The 20975-nt window shown below is 59.2% G+C and overlaps 1 protein-coding gene across 8 annotated transcripts; it reads right to left on the bottom strand.

The window, feature by feature from the left end:
- Positions 1-3546: 3546 nt before the first annotated feature.
- Positions 3547-17721, bottom strand: CHRNA4 (cholinergic receptor nicotinic alpha 4 subunit). Of its 8 annotated transcripts, XR_008376605.1 has the most exons (8): positions 17269-17378; positions 16242-16307; positions 13169-15987; positions 12605-12647; positions 12428-12537; positions 7513-8869; positions 5260-5651; positions 4576-4706 (listed from the first exon to the last, which is right to left on the bottom strand). XR_008376605.1 is itself a non-coding variant. In XM_053574712.1 (6 exons), exons 1-6 carry the CDS (start codon positions 17342-17344, stop codon positions 4581-4583), a joined length of 1866 nt encoding a protein of 621 aa, XP_053430687.1. In that variant the 5' UTR covers positions 17345-17721; the 3' UTR covers positions 3547-4580. The 8 variants fall into 8 exon arrangements, 1 of the variants encoding a protein (XP_053430687.1); XR_008376604.1 differs by lacking the exon at positions 16242-16307 and having other exon boundaries at positions 12605-12649; positions 15836-15987; positions 17269-17721; XR_008376606.1 differs by lacking the exon at positions 17269-17378 and having other exon boundaries at positions 13169-15399; positions 15836-17240.
- Positions 17722-20975: the final 3254 nt, after the last annotated feature.

Genomic DNA, 20975 nt, shown 5'->3' on the forward strand with positions numbered 1-20975 from the left:
TTCAGTCCTAACAGGTGCAAGCTGGAAGCGATCCCGGATCCCAATGTGCGTTGTGAGCCACTGCAGCATGTTCACAGAAGGGGCAGATCACTGGTGTCCAGCAGGTGGATGGACACCCAGAGCATCCGGGGATTGAGAGAGCCACACACAGAACACACTCCACTCACATGAAATTCTGACCCACAAAATGTGATCTGTAGTGATGAAAATCACATCAGTGGTGTCCTGGAGTGCAGGGGGAGCTTTCTGGGGTGACAGCGATGGAGACGGTCTGCACCCAACCAGGTGGTGGTCACGGTTGTCTGCAGGAAACCCTCCTCACAGTAATGAAATGACATCGTTAGCTGAAGCAAACACCATGGAAATAAAGCAGCAGTCTATGCCGTGATCATAGAAAGTAGCTTCTAAACATGGGACATTAGCAGTGGTAAAAAGGGATGTCACATGATGATACAGGAGCCACCAAGTAAGAGGCAAAACCAGGCAGTGCTGGGGAGAGTGGCCAAATCCACCGTTAGGTACTGACACCAAGTCTCCCCTCTCAAAGATCAAGAGAGAAAGCAGACAGCAAGGACACCGAAGATGCAAACAGCTGTCCGCTGCCTTGGCCTGGGTGGCATTTCTAGAACATTCCCCTGAAACAGCAAAAGACACTCTCTTTCTCAGTGTGTGACTAAGACCATCTGCTGGGCCCGATAACAAGTGTGACAAATTTAAAAGGATTGAAATTAAACAGAATAATTCTCTGTGAAGGAATTAAATTAGAAATCAACAATAAAGATTCCAAAACTTGACAAAAGACAGAAGTGGGCATTTTAGAGACGAAGCATGAGCACGCAGTCAGCCAGCATGGGACAAGCCGCCCATTTGGGAGTGGTGGGCCTGGGCATGAGCTCGGGGGCAACCCACTCCCTGGCTGGCGGCTGAGTGGACTGACCACAGGCTCATCCTGCCCAAGTCATGTGCTCTAGGCTGTGTCTGACAGACACGTGTATATGTGGACCCAGACCGTTCAAATATCCCCAGACTGGAGATAGCCCAATGTCCACAGCTGGAGGGCGGCAGGTGACGTGCGTGGTGGGAGGCTGTGTGTGGCAAACGGACAAAGCTGGAATGCAAAGCACAAGGCTGGGGGGAGGCAGGCACGGGAGCCCTGCGGTCTGGGCAGACACCACAAAACACAAGGCTGGAGGGAGGAGGGAGAGCTGGTGGGATGGGCAGGGCCACTGGGTGCTGGGTCACAGCCACACACAGCCTGTGAGGGAAGCATTCAGCCATGCAGGCTTGTGGGCACTCTGTGGACCTTACCCCGTGAGGCAGGAAAATATCAGTAAATGTCAGCCTGGATTATGTGAAGGCAGCTCCGGTCCACAGCCAGGATGAGCGCGGATGTGCACAGCCCAGGGGAGGCATCTAGGCATCATCTCCTAAAATCAAACATGACCTCAGGGCCTGGCATGGTGGTCTGGTGGTCTCTCCTAAGCAGAGCACTTCTATGGGGAAATCAACTTTCCAGGTTGTAACCAGCATTCTTTACAGATCAAAATGGAAAAGACCAGAATAAAAAACGCAGAAACAGATCGTGTGGTCAGGGCACGTTTTATTGCTAGGTCAGCCTGTGTGCACCCTGGGGACAGACACAGGTGTCGGGGGAGGCAGACAGTCCCTACAAAAGTCTGGACACTGGAGTCTGCTCTGTGGCAGCAGGGAGAAACCAGTGAGCGGCCACACTGAGCAGAACCGGGTCTGTGGGCTAAGCAGGACCTGTGATCCCAAGTGCTGTTGAGATGTGGGATGATGTGGTGCCCAGGCCAAAACCTCTGGACAACAGCCACACTTTCCACACAGGCACCCACAACTCCTGGCGGGGGAGCAGGGCACCTGCAAGCACCCTGTGCTGGCCTTGGTTTCGAAGCGGGCTGAATGAGCATTGCAGAGGCCGACGACAGACTTCCGTTGCATTTTCCAGGAGGGCCACTGTCCCAGTGGGAGTCACAGGGTGGGGAGTTGGGTGGTGGGGATGAGTGGAAACCCTGAAGGCTGATCAGGGTTTCCGGGAGGCACAGGCGGGTAGCTGAGCAGCCTGAGTGAACAGCACAAGTGATTCCTGCAGCCTTGAGCTGTGCAGGAGCCGCTAGCTGCCGGCACCTGGCCCTGGCGTTAAGTTTGGTAAGGAGTTGGGGGGCACAGCCCAGGTTGGTGGGTGCCGGCCACGCTGTCCACCCCCAGACATCAGCAGGCCAGGGGGGAGCATCCTTGGGTTTGAAAGGTTCCCCAAGACTTCAAGACATCACAGAACACAGAAGAAATAAGTGTGATTAATACAGAGAAATGAGAACACAGGCCCACATGCACCAACGCACAGGCACATGGCGCCTCCATCCGTATGACCGCATTTGAGTTTATTCAGACATACTCTGCACTGCAGGGACACACAGGGACACACAGCAGTGAGTGGCTGATATGCACGATGCTGTGGGGGAGTGGTGGTTACAGCATAGGGGGTGTGTCATGGCACTGTGGGGCTCACCGTGTGGAGGGGTTACAGTGCTGTGGGAGGAGTGTCACAGCACCGGGAGAGGGTCACAGTGCCCAGGAGTGGGGGGCGGGGGGTCAAAGCACTACATTTTATGAAGAAGCGGACGTAGACTCAGACACAGCACACAGCGATGCCGCAACTCCTGGCTGGGGAGCAGGGCAGGAGGGGCGGGGGCCTCCTGAGGGCAATGTCTGACACCCCAAGTGGGGTCAGTGGAGTCCCCATTTATTAAAACACACCGAGGCTTAAAGTCACACATTTTGCTACTTGTAAATTCTACCTCAGAAGAGTGCAAAAACAACACTGGAGGCAAATGTGTCCACACAGCAGTCAGGGTTCACTGTGTGGTGCCCGTGGGGATGCCTCCGTTTCTTTTCTTGGATTCTGACTAAAACCCAAGGAAGGGGCAGGAATCTTCATCCTGCTAAGCAGCTGCCCCCGGGAGTGCCTGGCCCTCCTAGGTCACTGCTGATCCAGAGTGAGTACAGAGGTCCAGCATCCAGCCTCCCATGGCCACCCCACACATCTGGCAGCAGGATCTGCTTATGCCACACAGAGGTGCTCGCTCTAGGATCTGGGTCTGTCTCCCTCCTCTTACCCTGTGGCCTGGCCACACCCTGAAGTACTGGGGAAGACTCACCTACCTGGAGTCTTCTCCAACATCCCTCAAGCTCTGGCCAAGGGCCTTTGGGAGTTTATGCCCCAGATGACCTGGGAGCCAGGGGCAGACCCGAACTCTGCAGGGGCCCCAAATGCCCTGGGGACACAGGGACACTGGGGATGCCCAGGACCTGGCTCTGGAGCTTCCAGGCCCAATTCGGGTCAGAGGTGGGCTTGCATGCAGGAAGGGGGTGGCAGCATCTCCCCTACCCCCACCTCCAGGGTAGCAGCACATGGTGGTCACTCCGTGTGTCCAGAACCAGAGTCACCAGGCCATCCACTGACTCCTCTCGAGCACTGAGAGGCCAAGCCCTGCCCAGCAGGACAAGCAGACCCCAGCTCAGGATCCAGGCCAGATGGGGTCAGGGCCACTCAGTAGGAAGTTTCTTCTGGACACTTAGAGTCTGGGCAGGCAACATGTGCCCACCCCTGGGACCTTGGGGTCACCAGGCACTCTGTACCTAGTAGGGCAATGCTGGGCCTCAGGGTTGTGTCCTCAGACACTCCTGAGGCTCTGCTGGCTCCAGAGAATGAGCTGAGGGGCCCAGGACTATTCCCCCACTGCCCAGCATTCTCCGGACATCCTGCCATGAAGAGTTCCAGGGTCTCCAGGCTAGGCCATCTTCAGGCCATCCCCCCCATAACTCAAGTCTATCTGGAGCCCCAGAGAGGTTCTTCCGAGCTATACACAGATGCCAAGAAACCCACAGGGTATGGGAGGCCCTAAGGGGAGCCCAGAGTCCAGGCATGGACACTGACCCAGCCCCTCAGTGCCCTGGGAAATCGCAGACTGCAAGTGTCCATGGGAGGCTAGTGAGCCTCTGGCCCCCATGAAGCGCTTGACACTTGTCACGGCCCCCATAATGCAGGGAGGCCTTGCGTCCCCTCACCTGTGTGGCATCTGCCATCCGACCTCTTCCCAGAAGGACCAGGGTCCATACAACCCTGTCCTTCAGAGTCCTTGGCACAAAATTTTGGGTCATCAATAACTTGCCCCAAACAGAACTTAGCTCCTAGAAGTGTGCTGAGTGTCTCTGACTGGCCCTTATGGGGTCAGAGGGCAGCTTGGGGCTAGAGGAACTGGCCAGCACAGGTGTGGGGTGGCAGGCAGGAGAGGCAGCCAGGCCCCAGCCAATTAAGGGGCAATTGGGGTGGAAAGGGCACAGAGTCTCTTTCAGGGCAGGAGGTCAGCAGGTCACGGAGCTGCAGAGAAGCCTGGGCAAGACCCAGCTCTGTGTGCAGAGCAACATTTACCGGCCACCCCCCTCCATGCACCTGTCCCTGGGCCATGCTTCCCCTACCCAGGAGGCCTCAGCCCTTTCCAGGCCTCCTGACAGTAGACACAGAAGATGGGGGCAGCTTGGCAAATGCCATGGTGTGCCTAGATCATGCCAGCCAGCCAGGGTGGCAGGAAGAGGCCCGCAGTCCCCAGCAGGCAGACGATGACAAACATCCAGAGGAAGATACGGTCAATCACCATGGCCACATACTTCCAGTCCTCCTTCACCTGCAAACAGACATGCGTCACTCCAGCCACACCCCCAGCCTCTGGGGCAGCTGGAGAAGCTTCTGGAACCTGTGCTTTGAGAACAGGCTCTCGTGACTACCTTCTTGCCCTCTCGCCCTGATCACACCTTTCTTGAGGTGACACACAGGAAGGGGCACTGAGGACATGCTCAGCTACCCTCAGAGTCCATACCCACTGGGCAGTGGCCACGATGCAGGTTGAGGGGGTACCAACGCTACCACTATGGGGGCCAGGCAGTGGGAGGCGCTGAATTGGCTCAAGTGTGGCATCTGAGGAATTCATGTGGAGAGTTCTAGAATTCTAGAGCTCCCATGGTGGCCCAGATGAGGAAGAAAGGCTGTGCGGGCACAGCACTGGCTGACCAGGAGTGTGCTGGGCAGCAGGGCCTGAATGCTGTTGAGAACCCCCCCACCCCCCACTAGGCACCATAACAGATGAGGTCTGGCAGGTGGGAGCCAGAGGATAGGTGGTGGCAGCCAGCAGGCAGGAAGCCCTCTGAGCACGCTGGCCTCACCTATGGTCACTCACTAACCTTCAGCTGGACAGTTTTGTTCATGTGCAGGGACATCGAGACTTAGGGACAGGACCACAGTCACACATCTGGAAAGGTCAATGTGGATCCTGGCACTGCTCCAGGTCCCGTTCCTGCCTCCACCTGGGCATGACCCAAGAGGCTACCCCATGACCCCTGCAGGCAGAGGCTCTGGGTGGCTGGTGCAACCACCTGGCTGCCCAGCAGTAGAAAAGCATCTCTGGGGACAACCTGGGGTGCCAGCTCCTCGCTGATAGGCTGGGTGCCCATGTGGCATCCCTCGCTCTTCCGTCTGCCTTGTGTGATGGGCACTTCTGTTCTGCAAGGACATGGACTGCACCCCAAGTTCCATCAGAGCTGCCTTCAGGACACACCACACAGGCGTCCTGGGCCTGTGGATGCTAAGTGACCAGGCTCAGGTCAGTTGAGAGACCGGGGGCCTGTGCCCAGCCAGAGTTCAGTGCTCCTGTGTGGGCTTACTCAGCTCTGATTCCCCAGTCAGCACAGGTGTCAAGCTGGTTTTGAACCATGCCAAAGTCGCATGTTTACTTAGGGACTTGAGTGCAGCAGGTCGCTTATAAACAGGGGACCTCTTGGGGTTCCTGCCTCACTGGGCGTGACTGTCCAATTTGCCTTTAACTCCCCACTGCACACACAGAGTCCCATATTCGAGATGAAATGTGGCACAGACCAAAGCCCCCCTGCTGCTCCAGGGCTGGCACCTGTGAAGTCGCCTCGCTCCCCATAGACTAGCGCCAGCCAGGCAGAGAAAGGTGGCCACAGGACACTGTCATGACCAGGTGCATGCTACTGGCTGCATTACACTTCTGATTAAACTTCTACAAGCATCCACCAGCCTCAGCCAGGTGCTGCCATAGAGTGTGTCCCAGAGCCAGTTTCTCTGAGCTGATCTCCAAGACATTGGATTGTTCCAGAAACCCACAGAGTAGCTTCATAGCTTCTCAGGATTCAATGGGGTGATCGGAGGGGGAGCATCAGGTTTCAGGGGTCTGTGACCATGCAGGCCCCTTCAGAGAGCATCAGCCCACAGGGACATGGGAGCCAGCTATGAGGTGAGGGTTCAGGTGGGACAGTGCAGGTGCTGGCCAAGGGCAGGTGGACAGCCAGGACAGGCACTGAGCCATCACTGAGGATGCCCTAGGTGGTCCTACAGCTTTGATGGCCCCCTCACAGGTGGAGCCCAGACGCCCACATGACCCTCCCAGATCACAAGGGGCCTGGCTGAGCCAGAGCTACGCTAAGAGCCTGTGTAACCTGCCCCTGTGTGTGTGGATAGGATAAGCAGAGGGATCAGTGTGTAGATGGGCGAGTGGGGACCAATGTCAGTATGTAGATGGGCTGGTGGGAGCCAGGATTAGTGTGTAGACTGCCTGGTAGGAGCCAGGATTAGTGTGTAGACCACCTGGTGGGAACCAGGATTAGTGTGTAGACCGCCTGGTGGGAGCCAGGATTAGTGTGTAGACCACCTGGTGGGAGCCAGGATTAGTGTGTAGACCGCCTGGTGGGAACCAGGATTAGTGTGTAGACAACCTGGTGGGAGCCAGGACTAGTGTGTAGACCGCCTGGTGGGAGCCAGGATTAGTGTGAAGACGACATGGTGGGAGCCAGGACTAGTGTGTAGACCGCCTGGTGGGAGCCAGGATTAGTGTGTAGACCACCTGGTGAAAACCTGATGTTCTCACCCAGAAGCTTTGCAGCTCCTCCCCCTAGCTTGGCTGTGAGGGGCTGACAGGTGTGTCCCAGCCCCCCATCTAACCTCCTACCGGGCCTCAGAGCCCACCTGGCCCCATTCCACCTTTGCTCACCACCCCTCCCCCACCCTTGGGTCTGCAGCCCTTCCCAGCCCTGCTGCACTTGAACATGGCCAGCACAGCCAAGCAGGAACTCCCAGGGACCAGCAAAGGAACCCCAAGATTCCCCCAAGGAAGACCTTGTGCTGTCCTGGGAAGACGGGGCTGGGGGCCTCTTGCACTGCAGCCACTGAACTCCTGGTGTCCTGATGCCCAGAGGGAAGGCATCACTACTATCTACTCCCCTCCACCACTGTGGGCTGCCTGCTCTGAGTCAGCCTGGGGACTGCGGGGACAAGGCTGCACCCTGGGAGCTGCCAGGCACCCAGACAGGATTGAGCAGCCCAAGTGCACAGCCCAGGCTTTAGGATCCCTCACCAACAACCCAGAACATGTCCGCTCTATACCAGGGGCACCTCCCAGGCACGGAACAGGAACTTACGGAAAAATCTGTGTCTTCTGCCTTCAGATGGTCTGCAATGTACTGGACGCCCTCGACCGCCCGCGTCAGGGCTGGCGATAGGGGCAGGGGCTGGGGTGGTGGCCTGACACAGTGGGCTTTGAGCGTGGCTTCTGGGGATGCTGTGGGTGGCTTCTTCTTGCATGTGCACTTGCAGGGAGAGGGCTTGTCTTGGGGTGGGAGCTCTGCCAAATGGGCCTTCTGGGAGGCTGGGGAGCTGGCCGCTTGGCCATCGGCCTGAGACACAGTGTCGTCTCGGAGGATGCAGTACTGGATGCTTCGAGACCGGCACCGGCCACTGCCCTCTGCCACTTCCCCGGGGCTGGACACCTGCTGGACGCTGAGGGACCTGACTTTGGTGAGCCCTGGGGCCTGTGCACTGTGGGGCCGGGGTTGGGGTGGAGGGCTGATCTTCTCAGCCTCTGAGGGCTGTGGAGCCTGGAGGTCAGAGGGCAAGGAGGGCAACTCGCAGGCAGGCTCGTCCACAGGGGTGTGGCAGGTTGGGGAGGGTGGCTGGCCCAGGCCGTGGGTGCTGCCCAGGACAGGGGGCTCCCCCTCAGGCGCAGGCCAGAGGCGTGGGGCATTGGCCATCTTGTGCATGGACTCGATGAGCCGCCGGCAGTTGTCCTTGACTGTGGACGGCCGCTTCATGAGAAGCAGGCGTGGCACAATGTCCAGGAAGACCCTGCGCACCCAGGCGGGCATGGTGTGGGTACGTGGTGAGCGGTGGTGCACGTTGAGCACAAAGACGGTGATGACGATGGACAGGGTGACAAAGATCATGGTGAAGAGCAGGTACTCGCCGATGAGCGGGATGACCAGTGAGGTGGACGGGATGATCTCGGTGATGAGCAGCAGGAAGACGGTGAGGGACAGCAGCACGGAGATGCACAGTGTGACCTTCTCGCCGCAGTCGGACGGCAGGTAGAAGACCAGCACGGTGAGGCAGGAGATGAGCAGGCAGGGGATGATGAGGTTCACCGTGTAGAACAGTGGCAGCCGCCGGATCACAAAGGCGTAGGTGATGTCGGGGTAGATCTCAGCGCAGCATTCATACTTCCTGGTGTTGTAGGTGCCCACCGCGTCCACGATGACCCACTCCCCACTCTCCCAGAAGTCCCGCTGGTCCACACGGCTGTGCATGCTCACCAGGTCGATCTTGGCCTTGTCGTAGGTCCAAGAGCCGAACTTCATGGTGCAGTTCTGCTGGTCGAAGGGGAAGAAGGTGACGTCGATGCTGCAGGAGCTCTTGTAGATGGCCGGGGGTGTCCACTGCACCCGGCCGTCGTGGAACAGGTGAGCCTTGGTCAGGTGGGTGACTGCAAAGTCCCCATCCGCACTGGCCAGGAAGAGGGGGAAGGTAGAGTGGGTGTGAGACCCACTGGCACACCCACCCTGAAAATGCACATTCCCACATCATGGACAAGCAAATAAAGGCCTATGGCCTTGCCTGGGGACGCTGCCAGTCTCGGGGGCAGAGCAGAAGCTACATGGGGCTGGGCACTGGCCCTGATCAATACTCACCTGTGTGGCTCTGTTCTCCCTGAGCTGGGGACGGCAAGTGGTTCAGAGAATACAGGAGGGGTCTACACACACCTGACCACAAGCAGGCAAGATGTCCATGTGGGCAATTAATAGCACCGTCGGGGTACAAACAGGACCGGCCAGCTTCCCAGCCTTCCTCATGCTGCATGTGGTATCCCCAGGCATCTGCACCTCTGAGCAGATCCGAGGGCTGCATGGGGACTCCTCGCCCTGGCATCCATCATTTATCCCAAGGACTTGAGGATGAGGATGCCAGGGCCACAGAGGGAAGGACAGTGCCCAGGTCACCCAAGAACGACACAACAGGGCTGGACATTCGAGCTGCCTGATGCCGAGGCCACATGTGATCGTAGCCTCCTGATTCCCTCTACCCAGCAGATGTGGGTGTCCTGTCCAGGTCCAAGTAGGTGACTTCTGGTGGGTGGAGTTCCCAGCCCTGGCCCCAGAACTTCACAGAGGGAGAAGTTTCTCCTCCACAGATGCCCACAAATAGTGAGGGCTGATGTGCTGGATCTGAGAGCCCCCTCGATGTGCCTGTGTAACCTGAGCCACTCTCTGCCTCAGTTTTCCCATAAGGTCCAGGCACCTACAGACTAATGGAGCCCTCAGGGCAGACCATGCTGGCTTTGGCTCAGCAATGTGACAGAAAACCTCATCCTACGCTTAATGAGCGCTCTGAACCCAGATTATTCCCCATGACGGTGCTGTCCTAGCCCTGACCTCAGCCCCACAGGGCCAAGGGCCAGGGCGAGTCCCAGGGCACAGCTATAGCCATTGAACTGCCCAGGCCCTCTGCCCATCCTGCCTCCACCTCATCTCCTAAGGTCCAGTTCAGAAGCGAGGCCTTTCCAGGTCCTCAGGCCGGAATGGCCCCTGCTCCTCTGAGCTCCTGCTCTGACCCACATGTAGACCCGGCTGCACCTGCCATTCCCTGCCTTCCCAGGTCCTCAGCAGCAAGGGGTCACGGCCCTCAGGACACCTAGGGCTATTCCCTCTGTGATGCTGGTGGCTGCTACATCTTCACCCTCAGGGTCACCAAGCTTTAGCCCCCACAGTGGTCTCCCCTGGTGCCCAGCCAGCCTCTGCCCCTTCCCCTCTCTGCCTGGTCCCCCAAGAGCCACTCTTGTCAGGCATCTTGGCAGGGCTCTGACCAACATGGAGCAGTGGTGCCTCTAAGTGCCTGGGGACTCAAGTTTGCTTCCTAACCCCCAGCCCTATTTCACCAAAAATCAGCCAAGCCCCTGTGAGGCACAGGTGTCCCCCGAGGCACTTAGCAAACACTCTGCAGAGGACACTGAGGCTCCAGTGGGGGTGGGGCTGCTCCTGGCAGGGCCCTCATATGACTCCCACCAAGTATGATCCCCACCACAGGAGCAGAGAATGTTACAGAACTTCCCTTACGATGGCAGTGCATGGCTGGGGTCTGTCAAGGCCCTTTGCCTGCATGGACAAGTCAGGCGGGTCCTCCCAGCACACTCTGTACTGCAGCACATCACCCTCCACACTGGCCAGACTCCCTTAGGAGCCCTAAGGAGGCCTGCTGGGCATCCACCCCTGGGCTTGCTGGACCCCATCTGCACAGATGTGCTCTGAGTGTCATGCCCCTTCCCCTGCAGCTCAGGCGGCAGAGCTGGGGTCTGAGCACTCCCTGACCTAGCCCTGGGACTTTCCATTCCCACAAAGTGGGCCGCTCAGCTGCGGGGTCCTTGTGCATGACCAGGATTCGTGGGCATAGGCGGCTTTGCCCTCCTGGCTCCTGTGTAGTGTATCCAGCCCTGGTGAGTCTCTGGAAGAGAGGAGGAACAGCCTCTCTCTGCACACAGGGTCAGCCCTGGAGAGTCTCTAGAAGGGAGGGACAGTCCCACCTTCCATGTGGGGCCAGGCAGCCCTGCTCTAGGAGGGAGCCGTGTCTGCGGGTAGGCATCACTGTCATACAGAGGCTAGCCCTGCCATGCCAGGTGATGGACCACCTGGTTTCCTGTCCCACATTCCAGGTGTTTGGGCTGGATACTCAGCTATGAGCCAGTTCTGAGCTTGCTATTTACACCCAGCAGCCCTACAAAAGGCTGTTTACATCTGCTGTCCCTATAAAGGGGCCTCTGGGGTGGCCGTGGCCCAGCAGCAGCTGCCCTCTCCAGCATCCTTTCTGCCCTTGCCGGCCCAAGTCCTGTCCAGAGAGCACTCTGCACCAACCCCTGGCCTGCAGAGAAGCCGGCATCCACCCCACTGCCTCCCACAGGTCCTGGCAGGGAGGAGCAGGTTGTGGCAGCCTCTGCTCTCTCGAATTGTGGTCTGGGGGGCCGTGGACAGGTTCCCTAGCTGCTTGGCAGCCTGGCCACACCCACCCAGTGTCTTTAGTGCTCCCTGGTCAAATAGGCTTTCTGGGGGCTCAGCACTGGGTCCTGAAGGTGGGTGAGATGGGGGCTGCTGAGGAATTCATCCTGGACAGTTGGCAAGGCACAGAGAGCCCATCCTGAGGGCAGATCAATGGTGCCCACTCCCCACTGACCACCTCCCTAATGCGTCCTGGCAGCCACTCCATGCTTCCATCAGCTGAGGCTCTTCCCGCTGCCATTACTGGAATCAATTATGTTGGAAGAGGAGCCCGGTCACTCTTAATCAAATAGGAGCATTTGTAGGTCAGGAGAATGCCCTGGGGCCTGGAAGGGGCTGTGGGCAGATGGCGGGCCAGGGAGGAAGGGCTTCCCTGCCTCCTTTGTGAGAGCTGCAGTGTCCAGCCGTGCCTGACAGAGACTCCATCCCCTGGGGGGGATTTGGCTCAGAGAGACCTGCTGCCCCCAGGCTTGGGGACCTGGCGAGGAACACCAGCAATGATCCCCAGGAAGAACAAGTTGGAGGACGCCAGCCTCTGCCCGCCAGGGCCAATCCTGGGAAATGCAGCCCAGCTTCCAAGCACAAAAACCTGGGACGTGAGCAGACTCCAGCTGAGCTTCCAAGAGCCCATGAGCCTTTGTTTGCCCAGGAGCAGCCACGTGGCCACCCTGGCCTGACGTCCGTCCTGGAGGGAGGAACTGGCCATCCTGATCTGGGAGCAGTCCCCTCCCCCACCCCCCAGAGCATCCTGAAGTCACACTGTCCACCAAAACGTGAAGGCTTGGGGGGGCACATGCCCGAGATAGGGCCAACTGTGAAAATCATCAGGCCCTAAAGGACCCAGAGTCATTGCTGGGAGAGCAGCACATGGCCTGAGGAGGCCCCAAGGCCAGTCCAGGCAAGGACACCCCCAGGCACTCTCAGCCTCCCTGGAGCCTTCCCCTTCTCAGATGCCCAACTTCTGCTCTGCTCCCACTTCCTCCCCCAGCCACCCGGCCACTGCTGCTAGCAGACTCACTTGTTGTAGAGGACGATGTCTGGCCGCCAGATGAACTCCGAGGGGATGCGGATGGATGTGACGTTCTCATAGTCAGCGGGGTCCCAGCGCAGCTTATAGTCATGCCACTCCTGCAGGGCAGTTCTCTGTGAGGAGGGGCACGGGCAGGGGTGGGGCGGGGGGGCACTTCCCACTCACCTGCTTCACCCACACGTTCGTGGTCATCATCTGGTTCTTCTCATCCTAGGGCACAAACAAGGAGGGAGGGTGTGGCCCCAGGACAGGACATCTCTCTCTGGCCCTCAGTCTCCTTGTTCACAGCCACAGGAGAGGACGGGCCCAGGCTGACATGGCAGGCCACCTCAAGAGGAAGGGAGTGCCTCATCCCTGGAGGCAACCAAGCTGAGGACAGAAGGGGACCCAGGGACATGGGAACAAGGACCTTGGGGAGGTGAAGCTCCAGGCTACTCCTAGGACAACCTTGTGGGACCATGTGAAGGCCTCTGCCCGCCTGCCTCCCTCCCTCCCAGTCTATGGGGCATCCCCTCTGCAGACCAGGCCCCCATGTGAGTGTGCACCTGCTCCCTCCTGTATCTCAGTGGATCCCACCTGCTGGCCAGGGTGGCCCCTGGACAAATTGCTCCCACTTCCCATTAGGCCCTGAGCCTTGTGGCCTGGGAAGGTGGGACAGGGAAACCCCACGCTGATCACTGTCCAAGCTGGACTACACACTGTGGGAGTCCCCATCCAGCCCAGTGTCCTTCCTTGACTAGTCTCCTTCATTTTCCTCTGATGAGGAGCAGGCGGTCATGACATAGGCTCCATGCAGGCCACAGGGTCCTTGGGGACAGGAAGCCCCCATTCTGTGGGTGCTGGATGCTGACCTCCAGAGGGCAGCAGCCACACCTGCCACATCTGGGGCAAGCACAGGCACTGCAGAGAGCATGGGGTGTCCATGGGGTGGGGGCTCTTTCTCTGCTGGGAGAGTCTGGACAGGACATGGTGGGCAGCATCCTGGCAAGGTGGCTTCCCCCTCTCATAGCCCTAATTTTCTCTTCACTCCAACCAGAGACAAACAGGCTCGATCAGAAAAGCTACTCTAGCCAGAGAAATCACAATGGTAAATGGGAAAAGCATCTTGGAGCCTCAAACAGGACCAGGGTGGCTGGGGACTCCATCCCTGGACACAGCCCTTGGTACCTCCCTTGCTGTTCCCTGGGGATAAGCTCCTGAGGCCCCTGTCCTAAGTCCCACCTTCCAGCGGAGACACCTGGGAAGGTCACCCAGCTGCCAGAGCCAGGCCCCTCCCTGGGAGGACACAGCAGAGCACTTGGTCATCAGCCTAGTCCTGTGCTACTTGAAAGACCTTGTCTCTATGAGACCTCATTCCTGGAGGACAGGTCCCCACGTATCCGCACAAGTCTGATGAAGGATGCCTGGAATGTTTCAGGAGGACTCAGCATCAGCCCCTGTGGGTTGGAAACCTGGGAACTTCTGAAGGCTCCTTGGCAGCTACTCGGGGTGTGACCCCATGCACAGCACAGGAGGGCTCCATCCTGGCCACGAGCACATGAGCCCCACAGAAGGGGCACAGGAGGGCCAACACCAAGGTGGGGGGAAGACTGGGACAGACAAAAGGCAGCCCCTTCCACCTCAAGCATGACCGTGGGCCTCAGGCCAGCACCCAGAGCTGTCCACACACGAGTGTGCACGTTCACGTGTGTCCTTAGCCAGCTCTAGGGTGGAGATCAGGGCTGGGAGTGACGCCAGGGTCCTCATGGAGTCTGGAACTGGATGTTCTCAGGCCTCACTGTGTCCAGGGCAACCTGGGGGACTACAGTGGCATGGGAGCCAGGGCAGTCCCAGTGAGCTCAGAGGCCGTGGGCATCAGCATAGCAGACCTGGAGCCTTCAGCAGCTGCCAACAGCTGCCTTCGTCAGCCACCACTCTGCACCATGTTTGCAAACCTCAGCAGGGTTGATGAGGCCCATATATCTTGCATTGTCTCCTGGCTGGGCACCAGGGCCAGTTCCATCCAGGGCCAGTTCCAAGACACCTGAGGTTGGAGGGCCGGGTGCCCAGCTCTGGATAGGGTGGACCTACCGTGTCTCCATGCACGGTTCCGCGCAGGCTGGTTCCACCTTGCGGGCAGTCTGTCCTGAAATGTGGCACAGCCCCCCATGCCTTCCAAAGCCCCTGGATGTCAGCCACTTAACCTGAGATAGTGCAGCAGCTCTTACCTCTCACAGGGAGAACTCCACGTAAGTTCAGGGCCATCTGCATGCACGGCCCCAGCCTGGATACAAGGTTGAGGTGGACTCCCTGGACTCCAGGGTTGAGGTCCTGGCAGGGGTGGGCTGGGCATTTGGGGCTGTCTGCAGCCCCTGCAGCAGACAAATCCCCCTCCCCATATTTGGGCCCCCTCCCTGGACAGGACAGTAGGGAATGAGCTGGCCACGCACATGCGTCACAGTGTGGAGCTCTTCCAAACCCACTGGCAAGCAGACCCAGCTCCAGAGGCCACAGCTGCCCTCCCTGCCTCCCAGCCAGGCTGGAGCCTCCACTCTGAGGCCAAACCTAATGGGCAGGGGATTGGGTATTGCCAAACTTGGGAGCAGGGCACCCCCCAGACCGTGCACCGCTGGTCAAATACCCTGAAGGATGGTCCTGCCCTACGTGGAGTGGCTGAGGCTGGCCAAGAACCACAGACCCAGAACCACTGCCTTTCACCCAGGGCCCTCCAGAGACACCGCCCTGCACGAGGCAACCCAGGGACAGCCAGAACTTTGTCCTGCAGCTGTGGGTGGAGGGCAGGATTCAGGCAGCTGGTCCAGGCTCTAGGAAGGTAACGAAGCACCTCCATTGTGCAGAGGCCCTGAGCTTGGTTCTCTGGGCCTTGAAGCTGAAGCCCCCACTGGGGCTGCTCAGACACTGGCTCACATTGTAGGGGCCTTTGCCGGATGCCCAAGTCCTTCCAGCAGCCTCCTGGGCCCCTTGCCAGGAAGGTAAACACACAGGTCAAGCAGAACCTGCCCAAAATGTGGCGAGACCCCAAATTCCACAGCCATGGATGAGAGGCCTCTGAGACCAGCCCAAGCTTAGGAGTGAAGCCTGCCTGCTCTGCCTTGCAAAAGACCCCAAGCCCTGGTGCTGACCAGCCAGGTCACTGTCCCCCACCCCTGCCATGCAGGTGTCTTCTATTCTTTGCTTCTGAAGGTGCCCTGCCTCACTGCTGAAAATCCAGCCACTTTTGAGTTATCCTCTATTGGGGGGCAGGGCCTGAGCTAATACACAGAGTCATCCTTTTGCTGGGCCCAGCGGCCAGAGCTGGTGGTGCCTATCCCCCGTTGCTAGCATGTAAGGCTTTTTCCCAGACACCATGCTCCCTTCAGGTGACCTCAGTGCCCATGACAGCTACAGCCCACCTACCACGTCGATGAGCTGTGCAATGGACAGGCCGAAGCGCACGAGGACCACATCTGAGATGTTGGCCACCGGCCGAGACCACTTGTTGTAGCCGGAGAAGAGTCTCTTCAGGAGCCGCTCCTCCGCGTGTGCCCGGGTCTCCACGTGGCTGCCCACTACAGGAGGGGCAGGCGAGGGCTTGGGCGTGGGAGGGACTGGGGCGGGGCGGCAGCTGCCTCACACCAGGCCACCCCCAGCTAGCCACCTTGCCTCCTCCTACATCTACCCCAGGACCTGTCACCCTCAACCCTCTCGCATATACTACCCACCCTACCTCAGTTTCTCTTCTAACCCAGGGCGCAAGTGGCTCTGCCTCAGGGGAGCCTTTGCAGACCCCTCAGGCTGAGCAGGCCCCCCCAGCACCCTGTACCTGCTCACAAAACCAAGATACTGGTCTCCCAGCACTGCTGTGGGTATCTTCCCACCAGCCCATGACCTGCACGGCACAGAGGGCAGAGGCCAGTGGGGGAGGGAATGAGGGCCCAGCCACAGAGAGCCTGTATCTGTGGCCACTAATGCCTGGGAGGGGTTAAGTGCATACCCTGAGCATGGGCCCAACACCGTCAGAGTGGCAGGTGCCCTACGTTCTCCGACAGAAACACCAAATGCCTTCAACCAGCTAGCTCTAGAGTGACCTGCCTGCAAAGGGGTCTCTCGTCCAGCCCAGCTCACTGGCCATTTGTGTCCTCCATCAGCATCTTCCCACATGATCTGAGGACCTCCCTGCTGGCTCCCCTTGGGCCACATTAGGAGTCAGTTCCAGACCCTTGGGACTCTTGACTCCAGCCTGGAGCCCTGACCCCCATCTTGTTCTTCCTGGTCCCTTTGACCAGTAAGGTTTAGCCCCTTTCTCCCTGGAGAGGCAAAGGGGTTAAATTCCCTCCCAAAGCCCCTGGAGGAGGTGGGAGCTCTGTGTGGCTATCCAGAGATGGGGGACAGAGCTGGAGCTTCCCCTTCTGGACCTGGGGAAGCAAAACAGGTCCTGCTGGAAGTGGGGGTGGGCAGGGGCTTCCAAGGGCAGAGGCTATTGCTCTGATCTAAACTGGAAGCAGACAAGGGGGTCTCCAGGGAAATTTGGCCAAGGATGGGGGAAGGGAGACGTGGGCCCCACCTCTACTCAAGTCAGGGCTTCTGGCTGGGACTCCTGTAGTAGCAGCTGGACCACCCTCTCCACCCCAGAACCCCTCTCCCCCATTCTCAGGCAGGTTAACTCCTTTCTCTCCTGGTTTGGCCCTTGTCGAAGGGCAGCCTGAGCCGCTCGGGATGTGGGAGCCTCAGCTGCCCGTTGTGCGCACCCGCAGCCTGGACCGCAGTCAGAAGCTTCCCTCTTCTGGCTCTGGGCACCAGGGGCTGCCTGGGACTGCCCGGGACTGGGGCGACAGGGGGCCCGAACTCACCCGGCAAGAGGCCGGCCCCCAGAAGCAGCAGCAGCGGCGGCAACGGCGGCGGCGCCCCGGGGCCCCCGAGCTCCATGGCGCACGCACCTCGCGGGCTCTAGATGCGGACGGCTCCCGGTTCTGCCGCGCCCTCGCTCCGAAACCCGCGCGCGCCCAACTTCATGACCCCCGCGTCGCGGGCCGCTTCGTCCGCCCGCCCGGCTCGCAGCTCCTCCTGCGCGGCGCAGGCGGTGGCGGCGGGGCCGGAGCGCGGGGCTGTGGGCTCGGCCCCGCCCGGCCCTGCCCGCCTCCAGCCGGCGGGGAGGATGAGAAGGGAAGAGGAGGGAGCAGAGGGAGGGGATGAGCAGGCTGCGCTTGGCCCATGCGGAGGTAAAGTTTCCTCTGCCTACCGGGGTTCTGTTCGTGCCCAAGTCGGGGTGGGGACCCCGTGATCCCTGCCTGTAGCTGGCGGTCTGACCTCTATCCCCGTCTTTACCCTGGTGTCCGAGGTTCTCCTGGAGGGCGCGAATCCAGGGGCCCTGGGCGGGCACCCCTCGGGGATCCAGCTAGCTGTATCTCCCGCCCCGCGGTAGCGTTTGCAGTTTGGAAATCACAAGTGTCTGGTCCTCCCCCCGGGGCGGGGGGGGGGGGTTCAGGAAGGCGCCCACTCTGCCAGCCGGGAAGCGTCCCAGGTCCTCCGCTGCGGTTCTAGGGAGGGAAAGGCGCTAACTCCCGTCCATGGCAAACTGCCTGCAGTCTCAAGGTCCAGCCTGGGGTCAGGGTCCAGCCCCTTTCTGCCTGAGGCCTCCTAGGTCAGGAAAAGCGTGAGCAGGAGATGGGGCCCCTGTCCCAGCTGCGCATAGGTGAGGAGCAACAATGGAGTGTCTTGGCTCCAGGCGTTTGGAGAATAGAAGGATGGCCTTTGGACCAGTCTCAGAGAATGTGCCACTGGGAGGGGAAGAGAGGTCCTACATGGTCCCCAGGGAGGGGCTCCACCCTCAGGTGGGTGCTGAGAGAAGGAGCTTTGGGTGGCTGAAGCTCTTCTGCAACCAGGAGAGGATGACAGAAACATCAGGCCATGGCCATCCCTGCACCCAGGACTGGGCCCCCATAGGAGATGGGATACCTGTGGGGGGGGGGCAGGGCAGGGGGGCTGGAGAGGTCTACGCGCCCTCTGGTTGGTGCCCCTCCCTCCAAGACGGTAGGGCAGAGCTGTGCTAATAGCAGGCCAGCCCCTGCCCCCATCAGTCCTGTACACCACCCCCCTCCTTCTGTGCCAGCCCTCCTCTCCCCTCCCTGCCTGCTGCTTCTCCTCCCCTCCCTGACCCTGCACTGCCCCAGTTCCACGCACCTCACACAACTGCCCTGGCACCTTCAGGGGCTCTTCTCTGTGGCCTGGCAGGAGCTGTGTCTTTTTGTAAGCAGTGCCTACAATGAAAGCTTTCAAAACATTCAGCCCCTGTGTAATGGCCCGTCCCACAGTGACAATTGCCCCCTTTGTGGCTTTTCAGGATGCTGGCCCAAGCAGTTTAGATGCATTTACTCGCTGAACTCCTAGGACACCTGTTAGGTGTGTTCTTTCCTTATACTTGTTTTACTCACGAAGAGATGGAGGCACAGAGAGGTTGAGTGACTTATCCAAGGCCACACAGCCCATAGTAGGATTTCCACCCAGGCCATCTGGCTTCAGCATCTGCACTGGCCTCCTCCTGGCCTCAGCCACAGCTGTCCCAGGTTGAGATGCCCCTATTGGGATGGTGTCTGGGGGCTCCCACAGCTGCCCTGCAATCTCTCCTGGTACCAAGGAAGGCCTGACCATCCACACACACAGGTCTCCACCTCACCCCTCCCCCAGCACACCTACCTCCTTCAGACCACCATGCAGCCTCCCAAGCCCTGGAGGGACTGGTTTGTAATCCTGTTTGTCCAGGTAGGACCCTCTCACCCTACTCCTCATTCTCCCCAAACCCCCCAGAAGTGCCAGATCCAGGGTTCTTCCACATGGCAACTCTGTGCCAGGAACTAGAAGATTCTCCAAGTCAGAGATCCATACTAAACAGCAGCTGGCAACCAGGGTGCCAGGAGGGGAGGAGGGCAGAGCTCTGAGGCCAACCACCAACCTCTTCCTACTTGGAAAGGATATGGAGAGGGCAGCTGGGCTGGTGGCTCCTGCCCACGAGAGAGATGGGCTGGCCTCTGTGGTCTGCTCCATCGCTCGTCTCAATGAGATGCCTGCCTTACACTGTCACAGAACAAATACAATTTGCAGAGCCAATTCCACACTTCTTTACTGATAAGAGAGACACACCATGCTGCAATATCTTCTTCCAACCATCTCAGCAGCCCCAAGAAGCAAGCTTATCACTCTGACTTGGCAACCAAGGGAGGTGGCAGGAACAGGACCGTCACCTGCTGACACAGTGACATCTACCCTAAGGTTCAACGCCGAGGGGTCCCAAATTCCATTAGACTCTTTGGGACAGGGGTGCCCCTGCTGCCTTTGCATGCAGGCTCACTTTCACCTCTAGGGTTGCAGTTGAGACAGAATGTCAGAGTGGAGGGAGGAGGCACACAGGGACACAGCCCCGGGCACCACAGATATCCACCAGTGACTGTGCACAGAGTATCACCTGGGGTTTCTGGGGGCCCACCCTCAGAGGCTATTCAGCCCAAGGGCTAATATGGAGGGTCACCCAGGGGTCCCACCCCTGGCTGGGGCTCAGACCTGGCATCCTGGCCTAGGGGAAGTGCAGAACCCTGCCCGAGTCTATACAGGGAAACTGGCCATGGGCTTCTGGTCAGGAGACAGGCAGCTTGGAGGCTCAGCTGCTCTGTCCATCCTGTTTTCCTCTCACATTTTCTGCAGCAAAGCCTTTGTGCCCAGGCTCTCCCCTGGTCTGGCAGTCTCAGGACCGTGGTTCTCACTGAATAACTTCCATAGGCGAATTAGTACCGAGAGCCCAGCCAACGCCAGCAGGCCATATCTCCCAGAGCCAGAAGTCAGCATGGTGCTCAGGACTCTGGCTGCGCGCAAACGCTCACACCGATCTGTCCAGCCTCACTGGCATTCCCTGCAGATTTGCTAATGCGGCAAGATTAATCGGGTCTAACTCACTAATGTCCTCGGTCCCTCCCACCCCACCTGCGCCCCTGGCAGTCATCAAATGCTGAATTAGACACTTGCTCCAAGCCCAGGCTGCTCCCTCTGCTGCCCCTGAAAACTCCCAATTCATAGGTCCTGGAGACCAGCACTGGGGCAAGACTCTCTGTGGCCTGAGTAACCTGAGGGGCCAGGGGACAGACATGGAGCAGGGCCCTCCAAATGTCTGGCCCAACCCACCCCAGCCATGTCACTCCCCACACTGTCACTGGCCAGTGATCTCTGCAGGGACGGGTCCTCTCCTGCCCTCTCAGCTCCACCTGTCCCAAGGACATTTCCATGGTAACCAACTGTCAGGGTGAATAAGGATTTCAGTGAAGGGCGGGAAAGAGGGGTGTTGGCTGAATACCCAAGGGTGGGGACCTGTCATGGCTGAGGGGCACAGAGCCTGCCTGCACCACCATCAGCCCACCCCAAACGGCTTAATTCTCCTCCACATCAGCCAGGCCTCACCATCCCAGACCCACTCTTCCCTACCAGATACACCTGAGAAAGACACACAGGAAACCCAGCTTCCTCCAGAGAATCTTCCAAATGTCCCCAGCTCTGCCCCAGAACCATGCTGTAA

The sequence above is a fragment of the Nycticebus coucang genome, chromosome 21 (assembly GCF_027406575.1).
Source record: "Nycticebus coucang isolate mNycCou1 chromosome 21, mNycCou1.pri, whole genome shotgun sequence".
In the NCBI taxonomy this organism is placed as follows: Eukaryota; Metazoa; Chordata; class Mammalia; order Primates; family Lorisidae; genus Nycticebus; species Nycticebus coucang.